This window comes from Oryctolagus cuniculus, chromosome 15, assembly GCF_051225735.1.
Source record: "Oryctolagus cuniculus isolate XC-2025 breed Fujian yellow rabbit chromosome 15, ASM5122573v1, whole genome shotgun sequence".
Taxonomy (NCBI): domain Eukaryota; kingdom Metazoa; phylum Chordata; class Mammalia; order Lagomorpha; family Leporidae; genus Oryctolagus; species Oryctolagus cuniculus.
In genome coordinates, this window is record NC_142881.1 from 87933284 (window position 1) to 87957538 (window position 24255).

At 41.1% G+C, this 24255-nt stretch overlaps 1 protein-coding gene and 1 long non-coding RNA gene across 3 annotated transcripts; one reads left to right on the forward strand and one right to left on the reverse strand.

Annotated features, from left to right (window-relative positions):
- Window positions 1-2589: 2589 nt before the first annotated feature.
- LOC149122161 (uncharacterized) lies at window positions 2590-12024 on the forward strand. 2 transcript variants are annotated; one of them, XR_016221843.1, is made up of 3 exons: window positions 2590-2865; window positions 10173-10361; window positions 10854-12024. It is a non-coding gene; the product is annotated as an uncharacterized LOC149122161 (long non-coding RNA). The 2 variants fall into 2 exon arrangements; XR_016221844.1 differs by having other exon boundaries at window positions 2590-2857.
- Window positions 12025-13523: 1499 nt separating this feature from the next.
- Window positions 13524-20070, reverse strand: LOC149122162 (olfactory receptor 6C75-like). Its single transcript, XM_089314199.1, has 2 exons — window positions 20059-20070; window positions 13524-14465 (listed from the first exon to the last, which is right to left on the reverse strand). The coding sequence occupies exons 1-2, from the start codon at window positions 20068-20070 to the stop codon at window positions 13524-13526; spliced, it is 954 nt and encodes a 317-aa protein (XP_089170325.1).
- Window positions 20071-24255: the final 4185 nt, after the last annotated feature.

Below are 24255 nucleotides of genomic sequence, written 5' to 3' on the forward strand. Positions count from 1 at the left end.
GTAACAGCTCTGGCTAAAATTTCCATCACTATATTGAATAAAAGTGAACATTCTTGTATAGTTCATGACCTTTGTGAAAATGCTTCTAGCTTTTTCCCATTCAACATCATATTGTCTGTGGGATTGTCATACATACATGCCTTCATTGTGTTGAATTATATTCTTTATGTACCTAATTTGCTGAAGGTTTTTATTACCGAAGGAGGATGTGTTTTTTTAAGATTTTTATTTATTTATTTGACAGGTAGAGTTATAGACAGTGAGAGAGAGAGAGAGAGAGAGAGACAGAAAGGTCTTCCTTCTGTTTGTTCACTCCCCAAATGGCCGCTACTGCCTGCACTGTGCCGATCCAAAGCCAGGAGCCAGGTGCTTTCTCCTGGTCTGCCATGCACTTGGGCCATCCTCTACTGCTTTCCCAGGCCACAGCAGAGAGCTGGACTGGAAGAGGAGCACCCGGGACTAGAACCAGAGTCCATATGGGATGCCGGCGCTGCAGGCGGAAGATTAACCTAGTGCTTCACAGTGCTGGTCCCAGGAGGATGTATTTTATCAAATGCTTTCTCTGTACCTATTGAGACAATTATGTGAATTTTATCCTGTATTCTGTTGATGTGACATATCACATTCATTGGTTTGTGTGTGTTGAGCCATCTCTGCATCCCTGGGATATGTCTTGCTTGGTCATTTTTCAAAAGAAATAGAAATGACGGGCTGGCGCCGCGGCTCACTAGGCTAATCCTCCACCTTGCGGCGCCGGCACACCGGGTTCTAGTCCCGGTTGGGGCGCTGGATTCTGTCCTGGTTGCCCCTCTTCCAGGCCAGCTCTCTACTGTGGCCCGGGAGTGCAGTGGAGGATGGCCCAAGTGCTTGGGCCCTGCACCCCATGGGAGACCAGGATAAGTACCTGGCTCCTGCCATCAGATCAGTGTGGTGCACCGGCTGCAGCACACCGGCCGCGGCGGCCATTGGAGGGTGAACCAATGGCAAAGGAAGACCTTTCTCTCTCTCTCTCTCTCTCTCTCTCTCTCTCACTGTCCACTCTGCCTGTCAAAAAAAAAAATAGAAATGACTTAAAAATATATGAAAAATACTCAGTCTCACTAACCATTAGTCTTTTTTGGTATCACACAGATTTAAAGATTGTTTTTCTGATTTCTGTGAAAAATATCATTTGAATTTTGAAAAGGATTGTATTGAATTGGTAAATCACTTTGGATAGTATGAACATTTCAACTATTAGTTTTCCAATCTCTGAATAGAATATATCTTTTGTTGGTGATTTCTTCAAGTTCTTTATTAGTGTTCTGTAGCTTTCTATGTACAGATCTTTCACTTCCTTGGTTAAATGCTTTAAATTTATTTTATCTTTTTCTGATTAAAATTTGATATTTAATGATTGTACATATTTAATAATTGTACAAACACACATTATTAGGTATAATGTGATGTTTTCAGCCAAGTATGCTGAATTAATTCACACATCACTTCAAACATTTATGACTGCACTGTGACAGAAGATTCAAAATCCTTTTTCTAGCTGTTGTGAAAATATATTACTCATTACTATTGAGTATACTTACCATACTGTGCAATAGCACACTATAACTTGATTAGGCTTATTTCTAAGTGTTTTTTGATGCTGTTGTAAATGAGTTTTTTCTTGACTGATTTTTTTCAGATGGTTCATTATTAATGTATAAAAACACTAGTGATTTCTAAATGTTGTTTTTGTATCCGACTTCACCAAAATTTTTAGTTCTAATACTTTTTAGTGTCATCTACATTTAAGATCATGGCATCTCCCAACAGAGACAATTTAATTCCTTTCTTTCCAATTTGGGTGCTTTTTTTCTTTATAGCACTTATTAGATATGGCAAAGACTTCCAGTACTATGTTAAAAAGAAGTGGTGATGGACTGGAGCCAGGGCTCACTTGGTTAGTCCTCCACCTGTGTTGCCAGCATCCCATATGGGTGCCAGGTTCTAGTCCCAGAGCTCCTAATAGTGAAAGAGAAGCTCTCAACTTCTCACCACTGAGCGTAATGTTAGCTGCGGGGTTGTCTCATAAGGACTTTACTGTGTTAGGTACATTCCTTCTACACCTGATTTGGTGACCATTTTTATCATGAAAGGACTTTGAATTTTGTCAAATGATTTTTCTATACATGGTCTTTATTAATGTGGTGTATCACATGTATTCACTTGGAACATCTTGGCATCACAGGGATAAAACCCGTTTGATTGTGGTGAATGATCCTTTTAATGCACTGTTGATTCGTTTTACTGAAATTTTGTCAAGGATTTTTATCCAACATTTTGATCAGGGATATTGGCCTATCATTTTCTTTTCTTATCTGGCTTTGGTATTGTGGGGAGCAACTGAGACTAGACTAAATTACTGGAACTAGGGCTAATTCTATGCATCTGCTCTCCCACAATATGGCTCTGGGGAGGACCAAACAACTACGCAGATGCCTCATCAGTTTGACTGATAAGCTGCAGGAGCTGAACCTGCTCCTGATTGGAGGAGAGCAGCGTGCTCGGCGTGTGGGTAGCAGAGTTGGGATTGGTGGAAGAGGACTATAAAGGAGGAGAGAGACAACATGCACCAGGAACACCTGAGGAACATCTGAGCAGCCCCAGAGAGATCCCGCTGGCGATGTGCCGCTCCTCCGCGGAAGCGGGGGAAGCGGTGGGGGGGTGCCGCCCCTCCGCAGAGGCGGGGGGCCGGCAGCTAACCCGGGACGGCGTCGTTCCTCGGCGAGTGAGGGAACAGCAGCAAACCCGGGAAGGGCCGTGCAGACAAAAGAACAGCGCAGGGTCCAGTGTCGTTCCTGCATGAATGGGGGAGCAACAGGTATTAAGGTAATTCTTGTTTTGTACAGTTAGTTTGGTGGTGTACTCACTTCTTCAATTTTTTGGAAGCGCTTGAGAGGAATCGCTATTAGTCTTTTTATGCTCATGTGTTTGATAAAATTCACCAGTCAAGCCATACAATCCTACTTTTTTTAATTGGGAGGTTTTTAACCAAAGACTACATGTTTATGAATTTTCTAAAATTCTTCATGCTGCTGATTGTTAGCTTCATACATTGATGGTCATAGAAAATACTTGATATGATTCCAATTTTCTTAAATTTAAGACTTGGTATGTGTCCTAACGTGTTCTGTCCTGAAAAAATTATATGTACACTTGAGAAGAATCTGCATTCAACTGCTGTTAGATAGAAAGTTTGTATATTTGTGTTGGTCCATTTGGTTCATGGCGTAGTTCAAGTTCAATAATACGTTACTAATTTTCTATTGTTGAAAGTGGAGTATTACCTGACTATTATATTACAGTCTATCCCTTCAGATGCATTAATATTTTATTTATATATTTAAGTGCTCTAATGTTGAGTGCCTACATATTTATGATTGGCATATTTTCTTAATGAATTGATCCCTTTATCATGAGGTTTTTTTTTTTTTACAGTTTTTTACTTAAATTCTATCCTATCTGGTTAGATATAGCTAGCTACCCCTGCTCAGTTTGTTTTACTTATTTATTTTTAGTGTGTTTTCTATTTGCATGAAATATCTTTGTCCATCTCTTCATTTTCTGTTTTTATGTGTCCTTAAAAGTGAAATAAGTCTCCCTTTCCTTTGTAAAAGATGTATTTTTATTTATTTGAAGGGCAGAGTTACACAGAGAGGGGGAGAAACAGAGAGAGAGATATCCTTCATCCGCTGGTTCACTCCCCAAATGGCTGCCACGGCCCAGGGCAAGGCCAGGACGAAGCCAGGAGCCCAGACCTTCTTTCGGATCTCCCACATAGGTGCAGGGGCCCAAGCACTTGGGCACCTTCCAGTGCCTTTCCAGGCACGTAAGCAGGGAGCTGGATCTGAAGTAGAGCAGCCGGGTCTGGAACCGGTGCCCATATGGTATACTGGTGTCACAGTCAGCAGCTTTTAGCCACCACGCCACAAAGCAGGCCCCTGAAATGAGTCTCTTTTTCCATACCATGTAGCTGGGTCTCTTTTTTTCTCTTTTTCTCTTCATCTTTTGGATTTTTATTTGCTTATTTAATTTACTTGAAAGTTGGTGGGTGGTGAGTGAGCTTCCATTCAGTGGTTCACGCCTCGAATGTCAACAACAACCGGGGCTGGGCCAGGCTGAAGACAAGAATGTGGCACTCAGTCCACCTATCCCACACCAGTCAGTCCTTCATCTGCTACCCTCCCAGACTGAGCATTACCACAAAGCTGGATCAGAAGCTGAGCTGGAACGCAAGTCCAGGGATTCTGATAAGATAAGCAGTGACTTCACCAAATGCACCAGACACCCACCCTTTTATGTCTTTTCCTTGGAGAATTTACTCAATTTACATTCAAAGTAAGTTGGGGCCCGTGCTGTGGGGTTGCAGGTTAAGCCACTGCCTGCAGTACCCGGCATCCCATATGGGAGCTGGTTCAAGACCCGGTAGTTCCACTTCTGATCCAGCTCTCTGCTGTGGCCTGGTGAAGATGGCCAAAGTCCTTGGGCCCCTGTGCTTATGTGGGAGACCTGGAAGAATCTCCTGGATCCTGGCTTCGGATCAGCACAGCTCCAGCCATTGTGGCCAACTGGGGAATGAACCAGTGGATAGAAGATCTCTCTCTCTCTCTCTCTCTCTCTCTCTCTCTCTCTCTCTCTCTCGGTTTCTCCTTCTCTCTCTGTGTAACTCTGACTTTCAAAATAAATAAATCTTTTTTTAAAAAAGTAAGTTTTGATAAATAAGGACTTATTACTGCCATTTTGTTAGTTGTATGGTTATTTGTAGATCTTTCTGTCTTTATCTGATGAGTTTTTTGTAGTGATATGCTTTCAATCCTCAGTTTTGTCTGTCTTTTATTTAGTGTAGGTTTTTGTTTTGCAGCTGCCCTATGGGTTAAATAAAACATAGCTATAACAGTCTGTTTTACACCCTTAGTAACTGAACTTTAAACACACTAAAAACTCAACATTTTACTCTTTTGCCCACATTTAAAATGTTTATCATGATTTGCATATTTTTATATCCTGTATCCCTTAGCATCTTTTTTAAATAGTGAATTGCACATGATCTTTCTTTTTTTTTTTTTTTAGGTTTTAAACGTTATGTAATTTATTTATTTATTTATTTTTTTGTATTTTTGCAGTAATTTTTTTTTAACTTTTATTTAATGCATATAATTTTCCAAAGTACGACTTATGGATTACAATGGCTTCCCCCCCATACCGTCCCTCCCACCCACAACCCTCCCCTTTCCCACTCCCTCTCCCCTTCCATTCACATCATGATTCATTTTCGATTATCTTAACATACAGAAGATCAGCTTAGTATACATTAAGTATGGATTTCAACAGTTTGCTCCCACACAGAAACATAAAGTGAAAAATAATAGATGATTTTTTTAAATGATGATGAAATCAGAGCAGACCTATTGTCATGTTTAATCCCAGTGAGAGTCAAGTTGGGAATTGATAATTTCTTTTTTTTTTTTTTTTTTTTTTTTTTTTTTTTTACAGAGGATCAGTTTAGTATGCATTAAGTAAGGATTTCAACAGTTTGCACCCCCATAGAAACACAAAGTGAAATATATTGTTTGAGTACTCGTTATAGCATTAAATCTCAATGTACAGCACATTAAGGATAGAGATCCTACATGAGGAGTAAGTGCACAGTGACTCCTGTTGTTGACTTTACCAATTGACACTCCTGTCTATGGCATCAGTAATCTCCCTATGCTCCAGTCATGAGTTTCCAAGGCTATGGAAGCCCTCTGAGTTCTCCGACTCTTATCTTGTTTAGACAAGGTCATAGTCAAAGTGGAGGTTCTCTCCTCCCTTCAGAGAAAGGTACCTCCTTCTTTGAAGACCTGTTCTTTCCACTGGGATCTCACTCGCAGAGATCTTTTGCCAGAGTGTCTTGGCTTTCCATGCCTGAAATACTCTCATGAGCTTTTCAGCCAGCTCCGAATGCCTTTAGGGCTGATTCTGAGGCCAGAGTGCTATTTAGGACATCTGCCATTCTATGAGTCTGCTGAGTATCTCACTTCCCATGTTGGATCACTCTCCCCTTTATTTACTCCATCGGTTAGCGTTAGCAGGTACTAGACTTGTTTATGTGTTCCCTTTGACTCCCAGTCCCTTCACCATGACCAACTGTGAACTGAAACTGATCACCTGGAACAGTGAGATGGCATTGGTACATGCCACCTCGATGGGACTGAATTGGAATCCCCTGGTATGCTTCCAACTCCACCACTTGGGGCAAGTCAGCCTGAGCATGTCCCAAATTATACATCTCTTCCCTCTCCCATTCCCACCACCATGTTCAACAGGGATCACATTTCAGTTAATTTTCAACACCTAAGAATAACTGTGCATCAATTACAGATCTAAACCAGTCATATTAAGTAGAACAGATAAAAAAAACTACTAAGAGGGATAATGTATTAAGTTGTTCATTAACAGTCAGGGCTATGCTGATCAAGCCACCATTTCCCATAGTGTCCACCTCACTCCAACAGGTTTCCCTCTTGGTGTTCAGTCAGTCGTCACCGATCAGGGAGAACATATGGTATTTGTCCCTTTGGGACTGGCTTATTTCACTCAGCATGATGTGTTCCAGATTCCTCCATTTTGTTGCAAATGACTGGATTTCGTTGTTTCTTACTGCGGTATAGTATTCTAAAGAGTACATATCCCATAATTTCTTTATCCAGTCTATCGTTGATGGGCATTTAGGTTGGTTCCAGGTCTTAGCTATTGTGAATTGAGCTGCAATAAACATTAGGGTGCAGACCGCTTTTTTGTTTGCCAATTTAAATTCCTTTGGGTAAATTCCAAGGAGTGGGATGGCTGGGTCGAACGGTAGGGTTATCTTCAGGTTTCTGAGGAATCTCCAGACTGACTTCCATAGTGGCTTGACCAGCTTGCATTCCCACCAACAGTGGGTTAGTGTCCCTTTTTCCCCACATCCTCGCCAGCATCTGTTGTTGGTAGATTTCTGTATGTGAGCCATTCTAACCGGGGTGAGGTGAAACCTCATTGTGGTTTTGATTTGCATTTCCCTGATTGCTAATGACCTTGAACATTTTTTCATGTGCCTGTTGGCCATTTGGATTTCCTCTTTTGAAAAATGTCTATTGAGGTCCTTGGCCCATCTCTTAAGTGGGTTGTTGGTTTTGTTTTGCACATGATCTTTCTTATGAGTACCCTAGAGACTCAAAGCCTTCTTTTTCAAAAGCTTATCTCCCAAAGAGACAGATACACTATGTTTTCCCTAATCCGCAGTGACTAATGGAATACCTAAAATGTAATCTTAGCAGTGAAATGGAGATTTTGAGATCCAATGATTGTTTACAGCCCTTGTCTCTTCTGTTGAGGAACAACGTATGTTTATACTATTTGTTGAACTCTTTTACTTAGTGTAGGGGTAGTTATACTTAGATTTTTGTAAAAATTAATAGTGGGGATGTGAGAGGGAGGTGGAAGAAGCGTTGGCGTGCAGATGGGAGAGAGGGTTGGGGGAATTATCAGTATGTTCCTAAATCTGTATATACAAAAATTTTTCATATATGTACGCCGACCCTTCTCCCCCCCCCACATTCCTACTCTTAATTTTTACAAAGATCTATTTTCAACTCTCTTTGTACTTAACCCTACAATAAGTAAAGAGTTCAACAAATAGTATGGGGGGAGGGAAACCACTGTTCCTCAACAGTAGAGACAAAAGCAGTAAATAATCATCAAATCTCAAAATGTCAATTCTACTCCTATACATTACATTTTAGGCACTCAATTAGTTAGCACAGATCAGGGAAAACACTGGTATTTGTCTTTTTGGGCCTGGATAATTTCACTAAGTATAATGGTTTCCAGTTATATCCATTTTGTTGCAAAAGACAGGATTTCATTTTTATTTTTACCTCTGAGTAGTATTTCATAGAGTATATAAAGCATAATTTCTTTATCCAGTCATCAGTTGATGGACTTTTGGGTTGCTTCCATGTCTTAGCTGTTGTGAACTGATCTGTAATGAACATGGGGGTACAGATAACTCTTTTACATGCTGATTTCATTTTCCTTGAGTAACTTCCCAGGAGGGTGATTGCTGGGTCATTGGTAGATCTGTCTTCAGCTTTCCGAGGTATCTCCATGCTGTCTTCCACAATGGCTGTACCAGTTTAACATCTTACTGTCATTATTTATAATAGTTTTGCCTTTCAACCTTCATACTAAGATATAAGTGATTTGGCCAGTGCCGTGGCTCAATAGGCTAATCCTCTACCTGCGGCAACAGCACACCAGGTTCTAGTCCTGGTCGGGGCACCTGATTCTGTCCCAGTTGCCCCTCTTCCAGACCAGCTCTCTGCTGTGGCCAGGGAGTGCAGTGGAGGATGGCCCAAGTGCTTGGGCCCTGCGCCTGCATGGGAGACCAGGAGAAGCACCTGGCTCCTGACTTCAGATCAGTGTGGTGCACTGGCCATTGGAGGGTGAACCAACGGCAAAAGGAAGACCTTTCTCTCTGTCTCTCTCTCTCACTGTCCACTCTGCCTGTCAAAAAAAAAAAAAAAAGATATAAGTGATTTATACATCACCTTTGCAGTATTGGGGTGTTGTGATTTTGACTCTGTACTTACTTTGAACAGTGGGCTTTCTACTCTTATGTTTTCATGTTACTAATTAGCGTCCTGATCTTTCAGCCTGAAGAACTCCCTTTAACATTTCTTGTAAGGAAGTTCTAGTAGTAATGAATGCCCTCAGGTTTTCTTTGTTTCTCATTCTTTTGTGAAAGATAGCTTTTCCAGATAAAGTATTCCTGACTGGGTTTGTTCCTTCATTTTTTTAAACTACATTACCCTAATCTCTCTGACCTGACAGAATACAGCCGAGAAAACTGCTGCTAGCCTAATTAAAACTTCCTTATATACAAAGTCTTTCCTTTATCTTACTCTTTTTGGGATTTTTTAAAGAGATTTCTTTATTTGAGAAGTAGTGTTACAGAGGGTGAGAGGGAGAGACAGAGAGAAAGGTCTTCCTTCCGTTGGTTCACTCCCCAAATGGCTGCAAGGGCTGGAGCTGAATTGATCCAAAGCCAGGAACCAGCAACCTCTTCCAGGTGTCCCATGCAGGTGTAGGGGCCCAAGTGCCTGGGCCATCTTCCACTGCTTTCCCAGGCCATAGCAGAGAGCTGGATTGGAAGAGGAGCAGCCGGGACTAGAACCGGCACCGACATGGGATGCCAGCACCACAGGCAGAGACTTAACGCACTGTGCCACAGCACCACCTAAGTTTTGGGGATGTTTTGTCTGATTTTTGAGATTGATTAAAATGTCTTGATGTATTCTTATTTGGATTGAATCTGAATGGAGAACTTTAAGCTTCCTGTACCTAGAGATTTGTGTCTTTTCATATTTTGGGAAATATGAATATTAATAATGTTATTATAGCTAGATTTATTTATTTATTTATTTGAGAGGAAGTTGCAGCCAGAAAGAGAGGTCTTCCATCTGCTGGTTCACTCTCCAAATGGCTGCAACATGCAGAGCTGAACTGATCTGAAGCCAGGAGCTCAGAGCTTCTTCTGGGTCTCCTACATGGGTGCAGGGGCCCAAGCATTTGGGGCATTCTCTGCTGCTTTCCCAGGTGCATTAGTATGGAGCTGGATCAGAAGTGAAGTAGCCAAGATTTGAATCAGTTCCCTTGAGGGATCCCAGCGCCTCAGCTGATGCTTAGCCTACTAAGCCACAGCACCAGCCCTTCAGCTATTATTTCTACTACTAACACTTCCGTTCATTTCTCTTTTTGCTTTCCTACTCTAAATCCTAAAATAAATGTTTACTCTCCCAATGCTCTCAGATAAACCCAGGGGGTTTCTTTATTCCTTTTCCATTGTTTCTCCCTCTGATTATCAAATGACCTATTTCCAAGTTTATGGATTTTTTATTCATCGTGATCAATTCTGATGTTAACTCTATTGCATTTTTCATTTTATTCATTGTACTCTTCAGACTCAGAATTTCTCTTTGATTTACTATACTAATCTCTTTCTTAATTTATTAGTGGGCCATTTAATGTTTTTGATACCATTAGGTTGTTTTTACATTTTCTAAAAGTCCCCCCTGCCTCTTGAAAACAGTTCCTTCCATTCTCTTGTCTGCCAGTGTATGAATGTCCAGTTCTGCCTGTGGCCACGTCTCTGCTCAGCTGCTGCCTTGGCTGACATCTCTGCATTTTGTGGAGCAGGAACTCTTCAGCTATGAAGGTTGTCTCTGGCAGCTCAGGATCCTCTCCTTTGGTGAAGGGGTAGCACAGGAGCACTGTGTGAATGGAATGTGGCAGTGCTGTGACTGGTAAGATACAGCTGTGGGGTCTCTGGGCAGCTCTGCTGATGGGTGTTGGTGTTGACAAAAAATGCCCTGGGTCCTTGAGTGTGAGTGCATGCAGCATAACCTTGGAGTCAGGACCTGGGTGTGGACTGGCTCTCAGTGTCCACAGACCTGCTGTTGGACATGCGGGAGCCTGCGGTGAGTCCTTGGCTCTGGGCTTCAGGGTGTGAGCCATCTCACCACGACAGTGGGTCCAGTGTATGAGGCACGGTCTGATGAACTTCTGGAGAGTGACTCGGGGTCAGGGGAATGCCCAGGACAGGGGGAAGTGTCATCTCAGCATGGCACAGCAGTGGGTGCCCTTTGAAGGTTAAGAACATGCAGAGACTTTCCCTCTCTGGGATTCCCCAGCAGAATGGCTGTTGGTTCCCTCATCGCCAAAGGTGCCAGGGTCTTCCACGGAGTAGGCTGCTGCTCCAGGTGACTGGCCCTTGTAGCCGTAGTCTTTCTCCTCAGATGTCAGCCACCTGCTGGAGCCTCTGCTGTGCCCATCTCACCACCGACCCTCTCCAGATGGAGCTTCTCTACCGTTCTGTCTTCTGTGTGGCTGCAGACTCCTCAGTGGGCCCCCAAGCCTTCGCAGGGAGATGTTGGTTTATGGATCTCTGCCTATATTTGGGGAGACTTGGGGAAGATGAAGACTAGCTTCTTCTATTCTGTCATCTTGGTCAAGAAGGACTATTGATTTTCCTTATAAAAACTTCAGCAATATGTGAAACATTCAGATCTGTGAGCGTGTTATTGCAGTGTATGCACTTAATGAAACAATTTAGAGGCACGCAGTACCTTCAGAATGCTTGCACTCTGCACTTGTATCCAGTGCCAAACCATTTTTATCACCCCAACAGGAAGCCCCACACTCTTTAAAGTAGTTGCTCCCCATTTCCACTCCTCCCATGATTCCTCTCTTAGATGATAGACAAAAGAACTGAAAACAGGAACTGAAGCAGAGTTGTCCACATAGATTCATAGCAGTGCTAGTCTCAATAGAAAGGGTACCAACAGTTCAAATGTCCATGAAAGGATTAACAGATGGACAAATATTAGTTCAAAAGTCCATGAATAGATGAACAGTGGGACAAATATTAGAAAATATATGGCAAGTCAAGTTATGGTAAGCCAATCATGCTAATCACGCACATCATATTCATTTTTCAACTATGTACTTTATATGCGCAGGAAGAAGGAAATGGAAACCTTATATATCTGTTCCAGTTATTTCAAAGTAGATTTCCGGCTGGCGCCACAGCTCACTAGGCTAATCCTCCACCTTGCGGCGCCGGCACACCAGGTTCTAGTCCCGGTTGGGGCGCCGGATTCTGTCCCGGTTGCCCCTCTTCCAGGCCAGCTCTCTGCTGTGGCCCGGGAGTGCAGTGGAGGATGGCCCAAGTGCTTGGGCCCTGCACCCCATGGGAGACCAAGATAAGTACCTGGCTCCTGCCATCGGATCAGCGCGGTGCGCCGGCCACAGCGCGCCGGCCGCGGCGGCCATTGGAGGGTGAACCAACGGCAAAGGAGGACTTTCTCTCTGTCTCTCTCTCTCACTGTCCACTCTGCCTGTCAAAAAAAAAAAGTAGATTTCCAAAATGATACACAATAGGATATCACTAATGATTTTATTTTAAAATATTAATTAAAGAAATGAGAATGAAGTTTATTTGCCATCATTGGAAAAATTATTGGCAAGATAATAACTTCATCAAAAGTGAGAAACAGAAAAAAATACCTGAATAAAGTTGTATGGAATTTTTATGTACACATAGGGTGAACATATTTGTATTCTGTTAGTTATGTCGAATCTGTTCTTCAAGTTCTTTCATGATTGCATCCCTAAAAATCTTCACAACAGAATAATGTATTATCCTCACAACCACGATGCAACCAAAGCGCAATTTGATCATTGCCTTTAAGCAACTATGCCAACCAACTCCAGCTCCAAGGGCTGTTTACAACCCACGCTTTCTGATAGAATCTCGAATAACTGCATGACAGTTTTAACATGACCTCTTGTATTTAAACATTCCATGATTTTCTTCTGCCATCTTCACATGGTGCCTTAATAACAGTCTGCCTCACGTCACACAGGGTATCAATAGCATCACTCACACTAGTGCTAAAGCGGATCACATTCTAACTTCTTAGTCCACAGATGAGAGACTTGACCACTGGTGCATTTGGAAAGATTTCACTGCCTCATTTAGGTTTCTTTGATTAGATTTCCCCCAACTTCAAATTACCTGATGCAGGGAAAAGACCTTAGTTATCAGTCCCTGGTTCCAGAACTTATAAAGCATCTCACTCAAAGGCCTTCAACTTCAGGTCTTTGAGTAGTAAAATCGACTTGGCAAACCAATGAAATCAACAAGGACTTTCAACCAGAGGCTCTTACATGATTTCCTCATAGAGGAACTAGAAACGTAAAGACTTCTATTGCATTTATATATAGAATATTCAACATTTAAGCAGTTTTTTTGAGTCACTTTTAGTAGTGTATTGATAGAATGAGTCATATATAAATCTATACAAATGTGTGTATGTGTTTCTCCAAAATTCATTATCATGGCCATGCTCATTGATGTTTGAATGAGTTTGATATTCTTATTTCTTGGAAATTTTGTTATTTATCCCCTTGCACATACCTCAAGGAGTCTCTTGAAGACACGGCTAGCTACAGCTTTGATATATCATAGATTCATGTATTTCTGGCTCTTCATTAAAATATTTTGAATTTTTTGATATTTTTAACTAATTTTTACAAGTTTCATCTATTTCACATATACAGATTTGGTAACATAGTGACACTGTACCCCACCCTGCTCACACTCCAACCCCTCCTCCCCCTCCCTCTCAGATTCCTAATTTTAATTTTTACATAATCTATTTTCAGTATACATATTGATATAAAACTAATGAAAGGAAGATACCGGAATATATTTTTATCTCAGTATCACAAAAATAATTAGAACTTTCAGAATTGATTACTAGATCAGCTAGCCCTTATCCTAAAATAAATGAGTAAGCATGAATGAAGTAACACATTTACAAACTTACAAATCTGTAGAAGATTCTATACTGGAAACTGGATTCAATCAAAGAGAAGGTGCACTCTACTGAGGAGCTGTGGTTCTACTTCCCCCTGCACAGGGCACCCCTGAGAGCCTGGTGCACCTGCTTGTTGCGCAGGGTGTAGATGACAGGGTTCAGCACTGGGGTCAGCACCGTGTTCACCAGAGCAGCCTGTCTGTTGAAGTCCACCCTGCTCGTCTGCTTTGGCTTCACATAGATGAAAAGACAGCTGCCGTACATGAGAGAGAGGACGATGAGGTGAGACGAGCAGGTGGAGAAAGCTTTCTGTCGCTCCTTGGCTGACAGGAGCCTCACAATGGTGACCACGATGTTGCTGTATGCTATGATGGTTACAAGGAGGGATGTTAAAAGACCCAGAAATATAAGGTAGAAGAACAACATTTCAGTAGATCTACTGTCAGAATAGGAGAGCTTAGCCAAGGGCCCAAAATCACAGAGGACGTGGGGGATGACACTGGGGCCACAGAAGGACAACTGGGAAAGATGGACAACTGGGACCACCATGAAGAGGAATCCCAAAGTGACGCAGGCAGTGACCAGGAGGGAGCACACCTTGGGGCTCATGATGCTGGAGTAACGCAGAGGTCTGCAAATGGCCAGGTACCGATCCAGAGACAACAATGCCAAGAGGAAAAAAATCGTCAACCCCAGGAAAAGAAAGAAAAATGCTTGCATGAAGCAAGCAGCAAAGGAAATCACTTGCCTCCCTGACAGGAAGATGGCCAGCAGTTTAGGAATCACCGTTGTTATGCAGCAGCATCCCACAAAGGAGAAAGTGCTGAGGAAGAAGTACATGGGTGTGTGGAGGCGATGGTCAGCCCAGGTGATGGTGATGATGAGCGTGTTTCCCATGATGGAGGCCAGGTATGCCAGCAGGTGCACCAGGAACAGTATTTTCCCCAGGTGCTGGACAGCAGGGAAGCCCTCCAGGATGAACTCCTGGACCACAGTTCTGTTCCCTGCATCCCACATCATCAGATTCTCAATTCCTTCTTCAGCTTTCACTGAGCAATCTTGCCGTGTCAGAACTGCATACAGGAGAACATTTTTTCATTAGTCATATGATGGCTTTGGAAGTTGGACTTATTTTCAAGTGAAACTACGTTTTTGTTTATTAGATTATAGACTTTTTTATTTTTGACTTTTAGTTTTTAAAGTATTCCTCCCTCCCACACTTCTATTCTCTCTCTCTCTTCATTCTTTTTGAGATAATTTATTTTAATTTACACAGTAGTAGAGAGCTGATACGCCACCAAGTAAAGACTTCAACAAGTAATAAGCCAAAGGACTCTACTTCAGCAGGAAAAGAGGGAAATGCTATAAACAGTAATTTAATGCAAAAATGAAGAATTCACCCGTATACAGTAAATGTTAATTTAGTCACGGATCATTAAAACTTTAGTAGTATAACATTCTTAAACACTGGAATGACAAAATTATGAAACAAAGACTGACAGAAATGTATTTATGTCAATACTGGTACAAACGGGTATGTTTTTTCTTTTTTTTATTTCTTTTTCCTTAATTTTGTCTTCCACATAGGAGGGAGAACATTTGATATTTATTTTTCTGTGGGTTGATTAACTCAACATGAAGTCCTCCAGTTACATGCATTTTGCAGCAAATTGTAGAATTTCATTCTTTTTATAGCAGAATAATGTCCTACTATGTGTGTGTATATATATATATATATATATATATATATATTACCATAGTGGGAGATTTTTTCCACTAATCACCCATCCCCCAGATTTCTACAGCAGCTGGAGCTGGGCAAGTTCAAGGTCCAGAGGTATGAACTCAATCAGGTGTTCCACGTGGATGACAAGGACACAATTACTTGAGCCGTCAACTACTGCCTCCTATGGTGCACATTAGCAGAGCAGTGGAATTCATAGTGTAGCCAGGACACGAAGCAGGCACTCCAATATGGGAACCTGGCATTCCAACTAGCATCTTAACCATTCAACTAAATGCTCAACCCATAGTATTTTTTAAGTCATGATTCTGGTGGAACTTTCATTTTTTTAAGATTTATTTATTCATTTATTTATTTATTTTAGAGGTAGAGTTACAGAGAGAGGGAGGTACAGAGAGAAGTCTTCTGTCCACTGGTTCTCTCCCCAAATGGCCACAACATCCAGAACTAGATTGATTCAAAACCAGAAGCCAGGAGCTTCTTCCAGGTCTCCCACGTGGATGCAGGGACTGAAGCACTTGGGCCATCTTCCACTGCTTTCCCAGGCCATATTGGAAAGCTGGAACAAAAGAGGAACATCCAGTACCCATACCATATGGGCTCCCATATGGGATATGAGCACCGAAGCCACGACTTAGCCCACTGTTAAAATTTTTTTTTATAGATTTCCTCATTGTTAAAGGAAGTAAATTATTTTTTCTATGAATATAGTACAGATAGGCTAAAAACCTGGATGAATTAGAACTATGCTTGTAACTAGCACTTTTAATAAAGAATGATGTTGGAGCTAGCACTGTTGTACAACAGATAAACCTTCAGTTATATTTCTGGCACCCCATGTCAGAGTGCTATTCAAGTCCCAGCTACTCCTCTTCAAATCCACCTTCCTACTAATGCCTAGAGAAGCAGCAAATGCTGAGCCAGTGTCTAGGGAACTCAGCCACCCATGTGGGAGACCTGAATGGAGTCTTGGCTCCCAGTTTCATCCTAATTAACCCTGGTTATTGAAGCTAATTTGGGAAAAAACAAGCAGATGAATGATAGATCTCTCTGTCTTTGTCTCTGTTTCACTCTTTCTCTAACTGTACTGTGTGTGTCTCTTTCTCTTCCTGCATTTCAAATAAATACATAATCACAATTAAGATATAATTTTAATAGCATTGATAATTATCAGTAATAGCATTGATAAATTCTACTGCAAAGCTGAAAAGAATTCCCTTCTCTTACCAATGTGTCTAATCATGCCACTTATTTCTGGTAAGAAAGCAATCAAATAGGGAAGGCACATGAGGAATACTGCAAAATGAAAATTGTATCCTAAGAATATTATGGGCATGGAATAATGTATTCCCACACAAAAGAATCTCTCATCAGATCTCAGGATTAGTTTCAAAACTTGAAGATGAAATAATTGGAAGCTGATTGAAATTAGTTAGATTACAAAAGTCACAGACCTGCACTACCAAGAATGTTGAAACTCAGCCTAGATTTATTGACCTAAGACTGACATCAGTCAGTGAGGGAGATAGCTTTTGCCAAACCCCATGTTAGGCGATCATCTAGGGAGATCTTTATCTTCCAATCTTCCATATGCTCAAGGAAAGTGAGATAGAAAGGCAATAATGTGACTTGGCTTGACTGCAACAATCAATTTCTGATCCCTTGTCCCTCCTGCTGTCTACCTATCTAGAATCAATATTCTTTTCTACCTTTAAATCCGCAGACTTCTCTTGGGAGAATCTTTGTCACATTCGTAAACTCTCAAATCTCTGAACTAGCTCTCCAATTTAGTCAAAGTCAACAGCCCCAAGCCTTTTACGGCATGAGATCTGCCCAAAGAGGAACATACTCTGCTTTCATTTACATAAAGTAAATGATGAGTTGACCCAGTCACAGTAAGCCCACATACCCACATGTAGCCACGGGTCACCAAAGATCTGACTTTAACTCTTCACTCTTCTGCAAATCAAGATGCTGCGCTAGGTAGTTGGAAATGTAAGAAAAGGAACACTTGAGCCTCAGATGTGCCCAGTCTGTCCCAGAGAAAAAAAATCACCATGTGCATCCTGTCTGCTAATCATCCATCTTCAATGAATCCAGAGCTTTCATAACAAGGGAAACCGAAATGATAATTCAGTGGCAAACGTGTCAATGGGAAAGGAAAGGGGACACATCTGTTTCTGTCTTCCTGAAATTGGCTACGAGTCCACTGGCTCTCCCAAAAGATCTCATAGCCTCCTTGAAGGTCTCAGGTCTCACAGCTGCTTAAACTGCTCCTTCCTTAACCTACCAGCCCCAGCAAAGACCCTACTTCATGGGGGAAAATATCAGCACAGCAAGGACATAGAAATAGAGCCTCATTTACCCCAGTGCCTTCAACATAGACCATGTGTCTCTAAAGTGCTTTCCAGGACTCTTTTCCTGCGCACACTGTGGTGGATACCATGATGTTGAGAGCAGAAGTCAAAGTTAATAGACTTGTCCCATCCCTTATTTTGCATTAGACTGTCTCTTGACACCAATCAGGAGCCACCAGGCCCATTGGAGGCAGGATCATTAAAGAAGTTCAAACAAAGACATCTAGAGACCAATTTCCCTCTAGAATCCCTGGTGGCTGTTAATTGGCACTGTTGGAAATAGAGAAGTGTTTCACAAGCATCACTGTATCCTCTGAATATGTTGGCAAATACAGTAATGTGAACTCCTTCTGTCTGAGTTATCCCTCATGAAAATATTTTGGGTAGAGTGCATGAAGTATGTTATGTTACCAAGATGGTGGTGGGTAGATCACATGGGAACACAGAACCCCTCCTGGCAACATGACATGGTATACCCCTAACTCTGCAACAGCAGTGCCAAGTCAGATAAAACCCATTCTTCCATTCAATTATTTTTATAGCCATTGTTCCCACTAAACTAAGGTCTTTTCACTTTTTATTGTTAAACTTCTTATTCAGTGAAGTATTAAGCCTTTTTTTAAAAAAAGATTGTATTTATTTATTTGAGAGGCAGAGTTACAGACAGTGAGAGGGGAGAGACAGAGATAAATGCCCTCCATCTGCTGGTCCAAAGCCAGGAGCCAGGAGCTTGTAAGCCTTTTCACTGCAGTGTGGAGATGAAATACAAAAAAACTAAGAAAAACACAGAGGGGTAGAGAGGGAGCAAGGAACGCAGGAGGAAGGGGCTATTTTGTGCTCTTGGACTTGTATCTACAAGTCATACTGACCCATTAAAGCTACAATTAAAACATAATAACCAAAATAAATGTCCAGGTTTTACTAAAAATCATTTGTTATACAAAAACTAAAAAGTGTCAATTTGAATTTTAAAAGGCATTCAACAGATATCAGCATCAAGGTGAAGAGATTTGAATGACACAGCCAAGAGTTTAAAGCAGGCATCATGAAAATGCTTCAACCACCATTACACACGTGTTTGCAATTAGTTTTGAAAAATAGAAAGTAAAAAAAATAGGTTAAGCCATGAAACTGGAGACACAAAGAAGTATCAATATTTTGGAGCTGAAAATGCAGAAACTGAAGACTTAGGAATTCAGTGATGAGCTCAACAGCAGAAGGATGGTACAGAGGAAAACATTAGTGAACTGTAATATAGGACAAAATTAATCACCAGCTCATCAGAAGAAAGTAGAGTGATAAAAAGTGAGCAGAGCCTCGTGCATCCTTGAGACAGGGGAACAGATCACTCGTTTCTCTGGAGTCCTGTGTACAGCAGAAAGAGGGGACAGTGGTTGCCACATCTGGAAAAAAGCACACCCTATAGACTCAAGGAGAAAGATCAATTCCAAATAGGGTCAACTCAGTAAATCCACACCCAGGAATAGTGTAGGCAAACTTCTGGTATTGAGAGACAAAGATAAAGATGGGAAAGCAGAAATAGAGAAATAGTATAGTACCCAGGAGGAAAAACAACTAAATGAGAGTGCATTTCTCATGACAGCATAGGAAGAAATGACACAGTATCTTTCACGTGGTCAAGTACTTTCTGTATCAGAACTCTAATAAAGAGAAAATAAAGGCATTTTCAGATGAAAGAAAGCAATTTATCACAAGAGTATCCTTCCTAAAAGAAGGTTCAAGTGAAGCTCTCTGAACAGAAAGTAAATGATCTCTAGGGGAATTGATAAGAGTGCCGTACTAGCAGATACACTGACAAGTGTTTCAGATGAATCAAACTGGGAGTCTAAATAAACAAGTTCATGACACTGCAAGGGGAAGGCAAGAAAAACAATACAGGAAACTGAAAAGCATAAAACAAAAAAAATAGTTAAAGCATAAACCTTCAAACTATGTGATTACATTATCTGTGAATGGTTAGATATACCAATTAAAACAAGTTGAATAAATGGATTAAGAAACTTAGAACAACTATGTGATGTCTACAGAGTCGTTGAATATAAAATAATTGCAACTTGAAAGTTATTGCCTGAAAAAATATCAAAATAGAAGTGTAGGAGGACCTAGGAGGCAACGAGAAATGTGTTCTTCTGATGGGAATGTTCTTCTGCTTTATGTTCCCACATTAATGTGGTGTGAAGACAAAGAGGGCAGATTCAAGGTCGTTCGTAGGTAGAGTTCCACCACCCTCCTTCCTGTCCCCCTGCTTTCTCTCTTCCTTCCTTCCTTTCTTTCTCTTTTTCTCTTTCTTTCTTTCTGCGAGAACATATTTTTATATATTACAGTCAAAGCCTTAATGCTCCATTAGATGAAGAATTCAACAATAAACAAGTTCAGTGGGAATATAGGTAAGGACTACAAAATAATCAACTGAAAAGATGACCATTTGACCCTTATCCAATAAATGTTAGTATAATCAGAAATCATAGTACACTCTACTATACTATAGCAGTAGAACATCCTTAACCATTGGTTTGACAAATTTGTAAAACAACATTTGACAAAGCTGTATTTGCTGCAATACTGATACACACAGGCATTTGCTTTTTTTCTTCTTTGTTTTTCTTTTTGATTTCTATATTTTTTGAACTTTTATTTAGTAAAAATATAAATTTCCAAAGTACAGTTTATGGATCACAATGGCTCCCCCCCCAATAACTTCCCTCCCACCAGCATCCCTCCCATCTCCCACTCCCTCTCCCATTCCACTCACATCAAGATTCATTTTCAATTATCTTTATATACAGAAGATCGATTTAGTATATATTAAGTAAAGATTTAATCAGTTTGCACTCACATAGAACATAAAGTGTAAAATACTGTTTCAGTACTAGTTATAGCATTAATTTACATTGGACAACACATTAAGGACAGAGATCCTACATGAGGAGTAAGTACGCAGTGACTCCTGTTGTTGACTTAAACAATTCGACACTCTTGTTTATGGCATCAGTAACCTCCCTAGGCTCTAGTCATGAGTTGCCAAGGGTATGGAAGCCTTTTGAGTTCGCCAACACCAATCTTATTTAGACAAGGCCATGGTCAAAGTGGAAGTTCTCTCCTCCCTTCAGAGAAAGGTACCTCCTTCTTTGATGGCCTGTTCTTTCCACTGGGATCTCACTAGCAGAGATCTTTCAATTAGGGTGTTGTTTTTTTTTTTTGTTTTGTTTTTTTTTGTTTTTTTTTTTTTGCCAGAGAGTCTTGGCTTTCCATGCCTAAAATACTCTCATGGGCTCTTCAGCCAGATCCAAATGCCTTAAGGGCTGATTCCAAGGCCAGAGTGCTGTTTAGGACATCTGCCATTCTATGAGTCTTCTGTGTATCCCACTTCCCATGTTGGATCTTTCTCTCCATTTTTTATTCTATCAGTTAGTATTAGCAGACCCTAGTCTTGTTTGTGTGATCCCTTTGACTCTTAGACCTATCATTATGATCAATTGTGAACTGAAATTGATCACTGGGACTAGTGAGATGGAATTGGTACATGCAACCTTGATGGGATTGTATTGGAATCCGCTGGCACATTTCAATCTCCACCATTTGGGGCAAGTCCAATTGAGCATGTCCCAAATTGTACATCTCCTCCCTCTCTTATTCCCACTCTTATATTCAACAGGGATCACTTTTCAGTTAAATTTAAACACCTAAGAATAATCGTGTGTTAATTACAGAGTCCAAGCAATAGTATTAAGTACAACAACAAAAAATACTAAAAGGGATAAAGTATTAAATTGTACATCAACAGTCAGGACAAGGGCTGATCAAGTCACTGTTTCTCATAGTATCCCTTTCACTTCAACAGGTTTCCTTTATGGTGCTTGGTTAGCTGTCACGGATCAGGGAGAACATATGATATTTGTCCCTTTGGGACTGGCTTAATTCACTCAGCATGATGTTTTCCAGATTTCTATATATTTTTTTTTAAATTTTAGCTCCCGCATATAAGGGAAAACTTGTGGAAAATGTATTTTTGTGTCTGATTTAACATGATGTCCTCTAGTTGCATCCATTGTGATACAAAACAGAGAATTCCATTCTCTTTATAGCTGAATAATATAATATTGAGTATGCGTTTATATGTATATATTTTCATTATTCATTTATCTGATGATTAACAGCTTGGTTGATTCCATATTTTGACTACTGAGAATACTGTTACTATAAACATTGTGGAGTAGGTATCTCTTTGATATAACCAGTTGGTGTCTTTTGTGCACATACCCAGTAGTGGAATTGCTGGATCATACAGGAAGTCTATTTCAACTTTTTAAAATGATCTCCATTCTGTTTTCCACAGTGGATGTACTAATTTACATTCCCACCAAGAGTGAGTGTGTAAGCATTCCCCCTTCTCCACATCCTCACCTGCATTAGTTACTCTGTCAATCAATTAGATGATTTATTTATTTATTTATTTATTCAATTTTTTTTGACAGGCAGAGTGGACAGTGAGAGAGAGAGACAGAGAGAAAGGTCTTCCTTTGCTGTTGGTTCACCCTGCAATGGCAACTGCGGCTGGCACGCTGCAGCCGGTGTACCACGCTGATCCGAAGGCAAGAGCCAGGTGCTTCTCCTGGTCTCCCATGGGGTGCAGGGCCCAAGCACTTGGGCCATCCTCCACTGCACTCCCTGGCCACAGCAGAGAGCTGGTCTGGAAGAGGGGCAACCGGGACAGAATCTGGCGCCCCGACCGGGACTAGAACCCGGTGTGCCAGCGCCGCAAGGCGGAGGATTAGCCTAGTGAGCCGCGGCGCCGGCCTGGATGATTTTCTTATAACTGGGTACATGTTGAAATATGAGAACAAGATATTGTTAAAACTGGCCTTTTCTGATGTCACTGCTTGCATTGTATCAGGACTTATACATCCTTCATGGGTGAAAAAAAATAAAACATTTCACCTTCATAGCAAACTGATTTACATATGTGAAGGGAGAGAGGGGTCATCAGTTCTTAGATCATCAATTATCCATCTACATTTGGAAAAGCCCAGGAGTGTTCGCCATCAAAAAATACTAACAGGCATACTGAGGTACATTTTTTCCAGGCAGTTGGTTGAGATTTTTTATTATGTATATATTTTGAATTTTACCAACATATTTTTCTATAGCTAGTGAGATGATCATCTGATCTTTGTTAATGTGGTATGTCACAAGTACTGATTTGTGCATGTGAAATATCTTGGAGTGAAACCTGCTTGATCTTGGTAAATGACCCTTTAATGTGCTGATGAACTTAGTTTACTAAGAATTTTCTTCAGAAATTTATACCATGTCCAGTGTGGATATGGACCTATCATTTAATTTTGTGCTGTTCTTATCTGGTTTGATATCAAGGTAATGCTGGCCTTGCAGAATGGATTCAGAAGTCTTACTACACCATTTATTACTTTTTGGAAGAGCTTGAGAGGAGTTGTTATTAATTGTTCTTTGAGCACAAATGATTGGTACAATTCACCAGTAAAGCCACAGGTCCCACTGCACCTCATTGAGAGGTCTTTGATCACAGACTGCCTCAATCTTATACTAACATAGGATCATTCATAATTTTATTTCTTCAGATTTAGCAGAGTGGGTTATATATGTCTAGGAGTTTGTCCATTTCTTCTAGAATATCCATTTATGATGAAAAATTGTTCACAGTAACCTATGATTTTACTTTGCAATGTTGGAATCACTTATTTTCATTCCTTTTTAAATTATACTTTTATTTATGAGAACCTTCTCTCTGTGTTTATTGTCCATCTAAATTTTATTGATTTTTCATCATTTCATACTACTAATCAGTTTTGTGGACATTTTCTGTTATTTTTTCCCACCTCTCATTTTCCAAGCTCTCACCTGTTTTCGCTCTGACATTTGTCATTTCCTTTCTTTGAATAATTTTGAGCTTGGTTTAGTCTTCTTTTTCTATTTCCTTGGGAAATAATGTTCATCCTTTTATTTGGTTTTTGTCTTTTCTTTTGATACAAATATTTCTCACTATAAAACGTCCTCTGGGAGAGGTCATTTTGGTGAAGAGTGTAAAGCCACTGCCTGCAATGGTATGCCACATGGGCACTGGTTCCTGTCCTGGCTACTCCATTTCCAGGCCATCTCCCTGTGGATGACCTGGGGAAAGCAGCAGAGGATGGCTCAAATTGTTTATCCACCCACTGGTAAACCCTCAAAAGCTCAAGCAGCTGAGGCAAGGAGAGGTTGACAATCGGAGAAGAACTCAGTCCAGGCACCCCACGTGGGTGACGGGGACACTAAGCCATCACCTGCTGTCTTCTGCCCCTCAGGAAGCAGAGTCAGAACCAAAGCTGGGACTCAGCCTGGACACTCACCAGAGATGCTGGCATCCCACGCAGGGACGTAAGCCGTGTAGCCTAAACAGCTCTGCCTGCTGATATTGGTATTCACAACACATGCCTGGGTTCTTAGGGACCAACACCCAGGGCAGAGCTATACACACTTCCAAGTAGTAAAGGCATGCAATAATCAGGCGGCAGCAGGCTGCAAGCATGGGTTGTGCAGTGCTGCACTGCCTCTGTCACAGGCGGAGCCTAGTTCTCCATTGCAGATGAGCCAGCTTGGTCCAGAGTCCAGGCTACAAGGTACCTACTGTGGGGGTGACTCCAGAGTCTGAGGTATGGGTGCGTGCAGCACAGCCATT